At 36.4% G+C, this 12,763-nt stretch overlaps 1 protein-coding gene across 1 annotated transcript in view; it reads right to left on the bottom strand.

Annotated features, from left to right (window-relative positions):
• The window catches only part of CNTN1 (contactin 1), a 204,462-nt gene that overhangs the window by 53,514 nt on the left and 138,185 nt on the right, over positions 1–12,763 (bottom strand). Inside the window, exons 4-10 of the mRNA XM_054271979.1 lie at positions 9,201–9,330; positions 6,353–6,525; positions 4,325–4,420; positions 3,254–3,460; positions 1,901–1,997; positions 1,566–1,747; positions 282–406 (exon numbers count right to left, since the gene is read on the bottom strand). Of these exons, the coding sequence (XP_054127954.1) occupies positions 282–406; positions 1,566–1,747; positions 1,901–1,997; positions 3,254–3,460; positions 4,325–4,420; positions 6,353–6,525; positions 9,201–9,330 (1,010 nt within the window). The remainder of the gene's footprint in view (positions 1–281; positions 407–1,565; positions 1,748–1,900; positions 1,998–3,253; positions 3,461–4,324; positions 4,421–6,352; positions 6,526–9,200; positions 9,331–12,763) is intronic.

Here is a 12,763-nt window from a genome sequence, read left to right as displayed (position 1 = left end):
TGCTTAAAAAGGCCTAGAGAAAAAGGGGTATCTACCTCCTAAACATGTGGTCAAAAGTTAAGTTGATAAGTCAAAGCTGAATACTAAACAGCCTGAAGAAATAAGAGAAGATTGAGATGAAACTTTTAAAAATAGATTTTAATGCCTCATGCAAGTGGCATCAGGAAATATTTAGATCATTATAATTAATTTTCCTTTAACCTTTTAATAATGCATGCTTCAAAACACTGTTTCCATGAGCTAACCACTCAAGTCTGTGTTACCTACAGCAATACACTCACCGAGGCACCATTCTTCAGCCACCTAATTGTTGGAATAGGCTTGCCCGTAGCTACACAAGGCCAGTACAGGTCACTGCCTATATCCCTTTCTGTGTCATTGATATGTTCTACCCACTCAGGAGCAGCTGCAGAATAAAATACGTGATGCATTGTAAATATAGCACACACATATTTAAGTAGCATTATGTTGTATTAATTCCACTGCTTTTCCATGATACTTAAACAGGAAAGTCAAAGTAATGATGATAACTCAGCAACGCACCAGCAGAAAAAAGAAGTTTTTGTCTTACTACATAGATTCAGAAAAGCCTCGAACTATTTTTTATGAGAAGAAAATATAGAATTGAAATAATGGTTCCTGAAAAACAGAAGACAAGATATCACTACTTATATTGATCTGTAGATTATTCTGTGTGAAAATTACTCAGTAGCACCATGAAAATGATAGTTAAATGACATGAAATTGTGCAAAACGTACTGAAAGGATCTCCAAGAAATTATTCTCTTGGTGCAAACACCATATGTAAGAAATTAATATTGAAACAGTCCAGCATATTTGCTTTTGCTAAGCAAACAAACCAGTTTACTAGCTTTACTTATTATAAGCAGTAATAACCTTGTCACACTAATTCTGAGTTTGATCTTCTGTAGTTCCAGCACTCAACCAAGGATCTTAACTCAGATCTTCTGCACAGCCAGTGAAAGAGACATAAATCTTCTGAGGGTGCTTCAGATACTATGTGTGACCTTTTAATATCATGGTTTCATGGCATAAACCTCAGACAAGAAGCCAAGTTACTTGGGATGATTTCACTATGAGCAGTAAGATACAATTTTCAGTTATCTAATTTAACCAAATGCAAAAAGGGAAGTGAGAGAGGATGAAGGAATAAAGAACAGTGCATAGCTAATAAGACCGAGTGCTAAGACAGAAAACACAAACAAAATAAGAAAACAAGAAATCCTAACAAACCTCATGGTCTCTTTTTCTTCCAGAAGTCCTTTCACTTCAAGTACTATAAATTTATTTAATTTACATTATGCATAACAGGTAACACAGAACTGTCATATGTATATACCAAAGTGTAATATACCAGCTATCCAACCAGACAATTAATACATAAATATCATGCCTGCCATTTGATGCAAGAATTTTGATTCTACTCTATCAACTTGAACAGCAGTGTATGAGGAACCAACACAGACATCAACTGTGAAAACACAGACATTTCTAACCTAAGTAAAGGCAACACAGATCATCAATAATAAAATTGTTCTTCCTACCTTGTACATAAACTCTTGCTTGGTGTTTATCTTTTCCTTTATAGTTTTCAGCTTCACACTCATAAAGCCCTTCATCTTCATACTGAATATTGAAGATCTTAAGTACTGCACCAGACATGCTTATCTCAGCAGAGGCTGGCAAGGGTTCAAGGTATTTACTCCATCTGAGCTCAGGAACCGGACTTGAAAAGGTACAGGAAAGGACAAATGAGTGTGTTCAAGAACTGGCAGTTAAACTGCAGACTACAAAAAGAGCATTTGATCATGAAATATGTATTTTCATTCCCCGAAATATGAAAGCAATTCATGCTGTACAATAACTAAAACATACTTACTTTCCAAGAGCAAAACACTCCAGTGTCACGTTTTGTCCCAAGAGAGCGTTCATGTCCTTGAACTTCACCTTGATATCAGCTGGATACACTTTTGCTCCTAATATGAAAAAAAAGATTCTAAGAAAAGGCATGTCAGAAAGTTATAGAGCTACTAAAATTTACACAGTTCAATAAAACTTTTCTTAAAATGCCAGACAAAATTCTTCTTTAAACTACAACATCCTGTCAATTCATAAAGTCTGACTAAGCACTGAACTTTTACTAGTAAAGCATAAGTGTTTTACTCAGCAACTAGTTATCTTTCTCTGGATGACTAATCCAAACATTTTTAACAAAATTTCTAATTCCTTTTAAAGCATGATGATGTACTTTATGTGTGGGTAGACAAAAACCTGAGTCTGTTTTTTCACATGTTTTATACTGGATAGAGTATTTTGAAATATTTTTAATTTAGGCTCAGTTTTATCTCAGTAAGGGTATGAAGGAGCTAGAGCAAGCACATCTACAGTTTAATGACTGCAAAGGGATGTCAAATCTCCCTACTAGCAATCCCTGTAGGAACCCTCTTGTTCCTACAGGGAACTCCCATCAGTTCTAAATGAAGAAGGCAGTGTGAATACTGGAATATTTGGTCAAAGATTACTAATGTGAAATTACATTAATTCAATCAGTAATATGGAAAATTGTACAGATTAAAGAGTCACTGAAAAATTGATGATCAGTTTATGAGAACCTAGTGACTGACAGTCTGAAGTGGCAAAAGCAAATTTGGTTCCTATTTAGAAAACATGCAGTTCCCCTGAAAAAATGCCAGAAAATAATCCAGTAACACAAAGCCACAGAGGTGCCTTAGGAGATTGACTGAGAGACACAAAGCTCCCAGGACACTGTTGGATGGGAAATTTCATCAGGGTAAAAGGATTTTCCTCTTTCACGGGGGATTTTCTGGGGGAAACGAAGTAAATCCTGAAGCTGTTCATCAACATTTACATGAAGTTTCTACTTTTCAGTCATACTCCTTTGAACCAATGCCAAGACTAGAAAAGATACTGAAGATTTTGGGATCAGGGCCTTATCACATAAAAGAAATGGAGATTGTGGGGATAAGAATTCTGTTCTCAATGATCTGAAAGGAAATGTGTGAATTAATCAATGGAGATTTTTTTCACAAAGTTTTCACTGTGAATGGGAATGATTTGTACCTCTGCATCGGAAACACCGAGTAACATTGTGCAGTAGCCATTATAACTTGCCATATAATTCTCCTTACAGAAATGAAAGTAGCTATAAATTAGCAAAATTACAATACAAACAGTTAAAATGCTGTGCATAGTATTTCCAATAAATACTTACGATCAGATTGTGGAATAAGTGGAATAAATTTACTGAATACACTCTTTGTTATGGAAGGGCTGGACACAAAACATGAATAATTGCCCTTATCTGATGCTTCCACATTTGCAATGTAGAGATTGCCATTCGTCTGTGACACAAATCGTCGTTTGTCCAAAGCAATGAACACTGGGAACTCATTTAGAAGCCAGCGATAACTGAGGTCATCTGGAGGAAGATACTTCAGTCAGTATTAAAACCCAACACTATCAACTATGTAAACCACAGAATACTGTCTGTTTATAAGACACTTGAGTCTAATTTCTAGGTTATAGATCTTTTCTTCAGAGAGGCAGCTATGCAGACAGATTTATGCATGTCTCAGCAGCCAGCTCACTCCTGCCTACACTGAACACTGGGACACTGCTGCTGTCACTGCAGGTTACTGGGGACCTGGCTACAGTGTGCACACCTTGCCCTGGGCACAACCATCCCACAGGAACTGACTGGGATGGGATGAGAGAGGCAGCTGGGTCTTGACCTCATGCAACTGAGAAGCTGGGAACTGCTCAGCAGTTTTGTGATTTAGACAAGACCTTAGAATATTTTATCTAGTAATATGTCTTCATTCTTCAGTTCCTTAGAGTGCTTAAACTGAGCATGAAAACTAAATCATTATTCCATTTTACAAGGTAAAAGAGATGCTAACAGCCAATTTGATCCCTCATGATGGAACTCCAGATGCTTAAGATTATGGTTATAATCCATGCAGAGCTCTTCAGTAGTTAATGATGAGGAAAAAGTCCCTTCCAGAGAATAAATAACCTCATCTCTGACCCTCTGGGGTGCTTCAGTTCTTCCACGATTTTGAGAGAAGCCCATAACCATAGCACTTGAGGTGACTTTACTAGGTGCAATGAACAGTCAACATATGGTCAACAACACACATTCAAAACAGCAACCTAACCTAAATGGGGATTCTCAAGCTGCACAAAAGTTACTGTTTAAGTGAATATAAAGGAAACTTGAAAAAAAAATAATTAATCTTTTACTCTTCAGACATTGAAAATGAAGCACTTTGAGCTGAATTACCTGGGTAGTGATTAGGGGGTTCACAAAGAAGCACTGCCCCAACACCTTCTCGCACTTTAACCTCGTAACGTTCCTCAGGTGGAAAGGGATCCAGATCTAGTTTTTAAAAAAGCAGGGGAGGAGAATAGGGATTTTAACTACAGTAACTTTTTATTATTATCATCTCTTTCTGTCCTGTAGCCATTAGTATAGAAATACACCAATGCACAGCAGATAGAAACTTGTTGACCCCTAACGCCAGTTTTTTTTCATTACCGATGCATTTTTTGCTATTTTTGTCATCATAATTTTAAATACCAGGGAAAAGAAAAAAGTGATGCAGACTTTATCTCTAAGAGTAGTTAGGCTTAAAAAATTATAATAAGTGTTAAGGCACTGGATCTAAAAATTATGTAAAGTATTTTCAGATGGACTAATTGATGAAGTATATGAGAGAATGTGGGTTCTGCTCCACGGTTTCAGTAAATTTAACAACACAACAAAATTACAGCTGGTCAAGACTTTTGAACTTTTCTAAATGATTGTTGACATTTTTCAATCAGTTTATGCATAAGCAAAAGAAAAAAACTTACACTAAAGATCAGACATTTTCTCTCCTAATTTTAGCAGCTCTATTCAGTTCTTTAGAAACATTGATTGTAGAAAGAGATGTTTTTATAGGTGATCATTAAATAGGAGAAAGGAAGAAATACAACAGTATAAAGAACAATGAAAGCAGACACTTTTTTAAAAGATATTTACCAGTTTCCAGTGATCTTTTCACTATTCCTTGCCTCTTTACCCTATTTTAGTTTACATATTGAAACACTGTATATTAGGGTTCTGTTCTACATAATTTCTCAGTACACTATCAACATGAAGCCAGTGAGCTGGCAGGCAGAAGGCATACCTCAGACTGTTTTGGTTCTATTTTTTTAAAATCTATTAGGTTTCTTGGTTTATTTTTTTTATCCTATTGATTATTCAGGACTGACACGACTGAAGCCTGCTTTAGGTACAAATAAATATCCCATAAATGAAATGTTGATGTTTCCTCCATTAAAAAAAAAAGTCACAACCTGGCCTTCAATTTTTTGTTCTAGAAGACACCCTGGCTAAATACAGACTAAAACTATATCAACGATGATATGATCCTAATCAGCTCATTATAGCTTCTGACTTTCTCTAATATCTGTAGTCCCACAGCCTCACAAGTATTATCAGAGAGCAGAACTTTTCACTAAATGTCTGATCTTCTACAGCAAGGAATGAATTCTACTTATGGAGGCCAGTTAAAAACAAGAGGAGCATCAAACCCTTAGTGTCAGGGCACCTACAGCTTTGTGAATGGATCACAGTTAGAGTGGATTCCTTTCTTTTGGGATTCCTTTTTGTACCTTCTGATGATAAAATATATATGGGGAAAAGGCGACTTAAGTCAAAATTAAACAGAAATCCCAAACACTGTCTTAAGTCTATACAATTTTGCATTATTCTTCATTTAGTACATCAATTTTTTTTAATTCAAGTATTTGGTCATATGCAGGTCTGTACATGTACATATCCTCTCAAGACTAGCTCATCACTGTCATAAGTTGCCAGAAATTTCCCCCAGCAGGGTTTTTCCACTGTAGCCTAGGAGTCAGGGCATAATTTACTAGCAAGTGCTGTGCCTTCCCCCTGCAGCTGTGATTGCCCTGCACCTCATCACCATATGCCCTCACTCAAGTCTTTCTTCTGTGATCCCTAAGGTCCTACCATGATTTTAAGAGAGTCTGGACATTATTATCTCCAGATCTGGCTCCATGAGCTTCTTCACTTCATAATTTAACAATTACTCACTGGGAAGGCTGCTATGTCATGTCAGCTGAATGTAAAGAATATAAAATGCTTACAAATTTATTTTGTGTCGATCTCTGCAGACTAAGGCACTTAAGATGCTGCTTTTACAGAGTAGTACAGATACAGTACACGTCAGCAGAATACACCGCAGTGTAAAACATTGGGCTAACCATAATTTTTCTATATTCTGACATAAACAACACTTACATCCAAAACGCAGAGTGGCTTCACTACTTCTGACAGTTCCAAAGACATTTGACACTACACAGACATATTTTCCAGCATCCCTTGATTTCTCTGGATTATTGATAACGAGTCTGCCTCCCACCATGCTGTACCGCTCCTTTGTTAAGTCAATATCCCAGTTGTTGAGTTTCCACCTATTAAAAAAGAAAAACAAGATGGAAGATTGGCCCCAAAAAGCAACCTGGTAAGAAAAATGATGTGAACAATAACTCATAAATTCTGACAAACTATGCAGGAAGTTATTAATATACTTCTACACAAGTTTTAGGTTTTCCTTCAGCAAGATGCACAGATTTGAACTCCAGAGGTCTTTTAAACATAACAGCGTCAGTTCTTCCTTCTTAGACATGGGACATACTTTGTAAAAACATGGTTGCTGCCCAAGCAGTAAGAGATGCTTGAGCTGGCTGTGAATGAGCTAGCCATTCACCAAACACACAGATTTTAAACATATCTCAAATAAATATCTAAGTTCAGACTAGATAAAAATATACTCCTCCTGCACTTTTAAAGTATGGGGCAATGAGAGTTTTTTTAAACCTGCTGCAGATAATGAAAATGCTTCATAAAACATAATGTGCCAGTAAAGTCAGCGCAAAAGCTGTGGCATCCTTCATAAAAGACCTACTTAAATTGCTGCACACTCTTCCCTTAGTTATGGTAAAACCCCACAGCCAATTCACTGAATTACTGCAACTTTCACTTCAGGGATTAAGGGAGAAACTGGCGGCCCAGTTCTGACCGATTTTTACTTATTTTAAGAAATGTTAAAAAAGACGGCGTGGGTACCAGCGCTCATGACTGATATTTGTGCCTGTTACTGTGTCCACAAGAGGGAGCCTGTTACCTTAGAAAGGAACTGCCTGGCTCCATGTGCAAATAGCACAGATGCAGCTTAATTACATTTAAAGATCATAGCCATATTTCTGCATAAGTATTTTCTTTTTTCATAAGGTAAGGTTAGGCATTAGTGTTTGACAATGATAATACACACACCACCTGTTCATTCACTATTGAACATATACCAAAATATGCAGAGTACTCATTTGGAAGTGGAACTTGCTATTGTCATAGAAATAAACAAAACAGAAAACAAAAACCTAAACAAACCCCAAAACAACAAAAATTATCAAATGAAATAGAAGAATTTTAAAGATGAAACAAATAGCATTTCGATCTTATAGAGTTCTAGAGGTATCACTTCAGTCCTGTTAGACATACTATATGTCAGTGTTAGAAAAAATGAATACATCCTCTATTCAGAAATATCTAGGTATAAATGTGCTGAGGACAGAACATCCTCCAATGAAAATGGTGGGAAGGACCTATTTACCTCTGAGATAGAAGAATTTTGACTCATTAACTGCTAGAGGGATGAGATGAAGATAACATATTGAGGTGTACTAAAACTAACGTGTCAGGAAATAAGAAAAGTGGCCTTATTCTGTACTGGAATTATCAACTCATCACCTATCAGGGCGAATTGTCAGATCTGCTCCTAGACACAGAAGTTCTGGAGGTGCAAGGCAATTCTTTGAGTGTTTTTGCTAGTTCAGATTTTGCTGAGCCCACAATAGATAAAGAAGAATGTAAAAATTTATTTAGAACCTATCATCATCTATAGATGATTACAGGTTCTAAATAAATTTTTCACATTCTTCTTTAGATGGTGTGTTTACAGTCTTGCAGACAGAACTGGGGGAGTCTCTGGACCAACTGGAAGGGATGGGTAAGTACAGCAAAAGGTATAAAATCATAGCATATGTAATCTCTCTACACTTTCCAAGCATGGCAAGAGGAAGTAAGTGCAACAAAATGTCATATTCTGTACGGTGCTTCTGTACAGGTAGACAACCTGTTAGCAGATTTTTTAAAGTGGCAATGAAGATGAAATAAGCTGTTTTGATGAAGGAAGACCATAGTTGACCACAACACTGTAACAGATTTAAAATAATAGCCAGTAGACTTGATTGGTTTTTTTCTGTTCTAGAAACCAGTCTGGGAACACACATAAATGAGTATTGGGGCAGATCATAGGGTAATTTACTGAAATGGATCTCTTTTGCTGGCAAGATATTGTGTCTGTCTTTAGTACAATTATAGCAGTTTTCTCCCTATGATCAGGTTGTAATTTAGTCACAGTCTTAATACTCATAACCTTAAGTACATTTCTCTTCACACTATGAGCAGATAATGGCTGACAAACTCATATTAATGTACAACAAACCATTGCTTTCTACAATAATATAATTACTGTGAAAGAAGTCCTGTGAGAATCTGTATTAAAACTAACTGAAATGTTTTTTCAGAATGAAGCTTTTTATGTCTTCAGTAGCATAGATGACACATTTTTGACCACTGCCCTGTAACACAGAGGATGCAAAACCAACATGGGATGTAGAATATCCATGTCCAACAATCAGTACTTCTCCTTTCAAAGCAAAATATAATAAAAAAGCCATTCAGAATCAAAAAGAACAAAGACGCAAATCTATACTAACCTCAGCCTAAGCTGGAAAGATAATCTCTCAATTTTTTTAAAGGTCACTTTTTTTTTTAATTCACATATGGAGCAGTATTTCTTTCAGAATCTGAAAATATTTAATGCAATATACTGTTTTTAATACTGATTAGACATTTTGGCAAATTGAATCAAGGTTGAGTCTCACTCAAAAATTGTGTATCAGCACATTTTTTCCTGCCTTGAACACTTTTCTCCAAACTTTTAACACAATCATTTCATAAAACAATCTGAAATAGCTGCTGAATAAAATATGCAAGATTTGTAAATCAAAACAGTAGGTATTACCTGTAAGTAGGAAAAGGAACTGCTCGAGCTCTGCAGTTCATTGAAACTTGTCCATCTGAAGATTCTTCTGGATAGATGGTATCAATGGGTTGCTCCTCAAAAACGGGTCCATAACCTTTGTTTCCTTCCTCTGGAAACAGAATAGAGTTTCAAATTAATCACTTTTTAACTAGCAGTCAAACTGAAGACAAAATTTGCATCACACATTCAAGAATCAAAATGTGAAGGCAAAATAGTGAGTCACTCAAAGTTAAATTCTAAGTGCTTCAGCAAAACTGGAGTAGTACAGTTAACAAAAGTGCTGTCTGTGCTTCACTGATTCATGCCTTCTGAGAACCAAAGTAACTCACACTTTGTTCCTCTAATACTACCTTGTGTGCCTTCTCTGATGAAAATAATTATTTGTCATGTTTAGGCCAGAAGTGGAGATAATTAGGAAGTGAAGGCAAGTCCCTTAGGAGTACAGTGAGACCAACTTACTTCACAGAGACCAACAAATTCTGATCAAAAAGGTTCACATCCAAAACAACTACCCATAGTTATTTCTGATCTTACAGCCCAAACATCTCCAATGATTTTATGTATTTAGGAACAATCTTTACTACATCAGACTAAAAAGCCCTTATGTTGGGTGTCAAAACCAAAAACTACATTGTTTCCAGATCACATTGTCCTTCCTTTGAAGCTGAGGTATGTATTAGCTTCTACACTCCAATATACAATTTCAAAAAGGTCCTACACTGAAAATAATTTCAGTTTGGACTGCCAAGCACTTAAAGGTAAATAAACATAAAACAGGTTTCAACACAACCCGTATTTTTTAATCGTTATCCTTCATTTGTGGATGCTGTTGTAAAGTTGGTAGGGTCTGCCCACCCCTGCTGCACTCCCTTCTCCTTTATCTCCTTCAAGCATACAAGGTTGTTCTTTGGGGTCTAAGAAGCAAGACTAAGAGCAAAGGTGGAATGCTCTGGGAAAATTATTCTCAGTAAATCCAGGATGTAAATGGTTTTTTTTCTGTGAAAATGTCAAATATGCATTCTAGGTAAAGAATGACACTGTGAGGAGGCAGTGGATGCTTCATATAGATAAAATTTTGAGACAACACAGTTGTCTAATTCTCACAGGTCTCTACTGAGACTGAAACAACCTGGACACTTGTAAGCAAATTCATGGGAGAACAAATGAATACATGATTGCTAACAGGTTCACTCTCCATTCAAGTTCAGAGCCTTGCTTCAAATCCTAGAGATGTCAGAGACTTGTAGAATGACTGCAAGAATCTTGTAATACAAGGGAAACAAACAAAACAAACACAACTTTAATTAAAAAGATCCTCAGAGATGGCTGAATAATTTAAATCTAAAGCAATGTTTAAGGATGGAAATGATTTTCCAAAGAAATGGTTAAGGATGGAAAAATCCTATCATTTTGCAGTAGTATCTGTGCTGTCTGTAAAAATTTGCTACATGTCTAGTAATTTAAAAAATCTTCTCAGATCAGTAAATAAACTGGCAGTTTAAAAGATGAATTTTCTTAAATCAAATGATGACTTGGTACTCATGCCCTTAAAAGTCCTGTGTTTGGTCCTAAAACATTTTAGACTAAATTAGACAGTTTGTTTTTTTAAGGAATCCTGTAAAAGAAGAAAGAGTCTCTCTACATACGTAAGGAATGTGAATTATACTAGTGCAAAAATAAAATAGTCTTTCTGCAGATATCTTTTTTATTGTTTTTAAATTCCCTATTCATAGATGGACACTGGATTACAGTACTAGAAGAAGGCTGTTTGCAGATTAAAAGCAACTTCCCTTTCGACTTCAAATCGATGGTAAATGGTAAAAAAGTCACCATTTGCCTTGAGGACAGGAACAGGTACATAAGACACTGTTACACTGTGAGATATATAGTCAGACAAATTTTAAAAACTAATTCATGTAATGAGAATTCTTTCAAAGAAGCAAAGAAGAGCAGCTAGAAAGGCAGAGCTTTTGAGCAATGGTCTGCTTTCTTTCATATTTTAAAGCACAACACAGTATAAAAATCTACATATTGCTAGACCAAAAGAAGAACTAATTTCAGACTGAAAAGGCAAGATTCACATACTTGCTCAGAGACTGGAATGACTAAGCCAGAAACCTGATGGCATGTTCTGTGCAGTTCTTAAATATGAGTACAGAATAACAACAGTCTCCAGCAGCAAATTGCCATATCATATGCAGCTGACTCTTCACCTTAGGACTCAAACAATGATACAGAGCACTTAGGCATTTCATGGCATGCATTTTTAATGCTGTCAGCACTATTAATTATACTGAGTGAAAGCTGCTTCTCACACCTATCAAATGTGCTTTATAAAGACACTTATGCTGCAATCTATTATGAATCTGGTTTCAGGTGCCTGCCTGTGCAGAATAAGATGTGCACACTGAATTTCAGGTACGGCAAACAATAAACCTTTTATTCTCAGCCACAAGACCGCACGTGGACCAGTGATAAGAACCAGCACATGGGAGAAAAGAGAAGAGAAAGGGGCTGTGAAAAGATCTGCAAGAAATGTTCACACTTTAAGTGAAGTACCATGGCTGTGGAACAAAGTTTGGAGAGTGACAAAGGGAAGACTAAGAGTACAAGGAAAAGCATCAGCTCACTGAAGTTATGCCTACATGAAAAGGAAAAGTAGAGAAAGAAGAAGAAAATGGATGTATTAGGCAAACTGAGGATGTGATGAAGAGCATTTCCTATGTTTGGATCCTGCTTTAGACAAGAGGATGGACTATCTGACCTCTCAAACAGTGCCCTATGTTTTGGGTAAATTTCTTGTGATTTGTATTTTAAATTGGAGCAGAAGCAATCACCTGACTATTAGAGGCATTCTTCAGTGAATTCTGAAAACAAGACCCAGACCTTTCAATATTGCTAAAATGTATTAGGAAGTCTGTGAAAAGGTCAAGAAAATCTTTCCTCAACTGATGAGACTACGGATCCTGTATAAGAATCTTTCCCTCTGGAAGGTGGTCATATAATTCATTTTCCAAGTGACATTTTCTAATGAGTCTTCTCCTTCTCTTTCTGTTTCCTGTACACCTATCTATTTCCCTGGTACTCAACATTACCAAAATTGACTGCCTGAGACAGTTGTTGGGTGTGAGTATTGATCTACCTGCAAGTGTTGTATCCAGTTACATATATTAACATGAGAGAGGGACAAAGATCTGTTGATGTGGTGCATGGCTGGATTAACCTTGAGTGCAAAAGGGTGCTGCACGTAAGAGCCCTGGAGTCATTCATTATCAGTTTAACTAAGTTGTCAGGCTCTGCATTAGCCTTGCAAGACCAGAAACCATTTGATATTTAGAAGCAGATATTCTGTTTTCAGTATGTCAGAGAAATGAGGACCCACCTGTGTCTGAGAAGCTCATGCTCAAAAACAAGATGGTCTGTGAATGAGCCAAATATCTCTACCAGGCATGCAGGAACACAAAATGGCACTTCCACATTTCTGAGAATTGTGATCACCAAACACATTATGATTATTTATTTATTTATGAATGTCAGACACT

Source organism: Melozone crissalis, unplaced genomic scaffold (genome assembly GCF_028551555.1).
Source record: "Melozone crissalis strain CALT ecotype California unplaced genomic scaffold, PUWL_Pcris_2 ptg000004l_1, whole genome shotgun sequence".
Taxonomy (NCBI): domain Eukaryota; kingdom Metazoa; phylum Chordata; class Aves; order Passeriformes; family Passerellidae; genus Melozone; species Melozone crissalis.
Note: the sequence above shows the minus strand (reverse complement) of the source record. Positions and strands in the feature narration are given on the sequence as shown.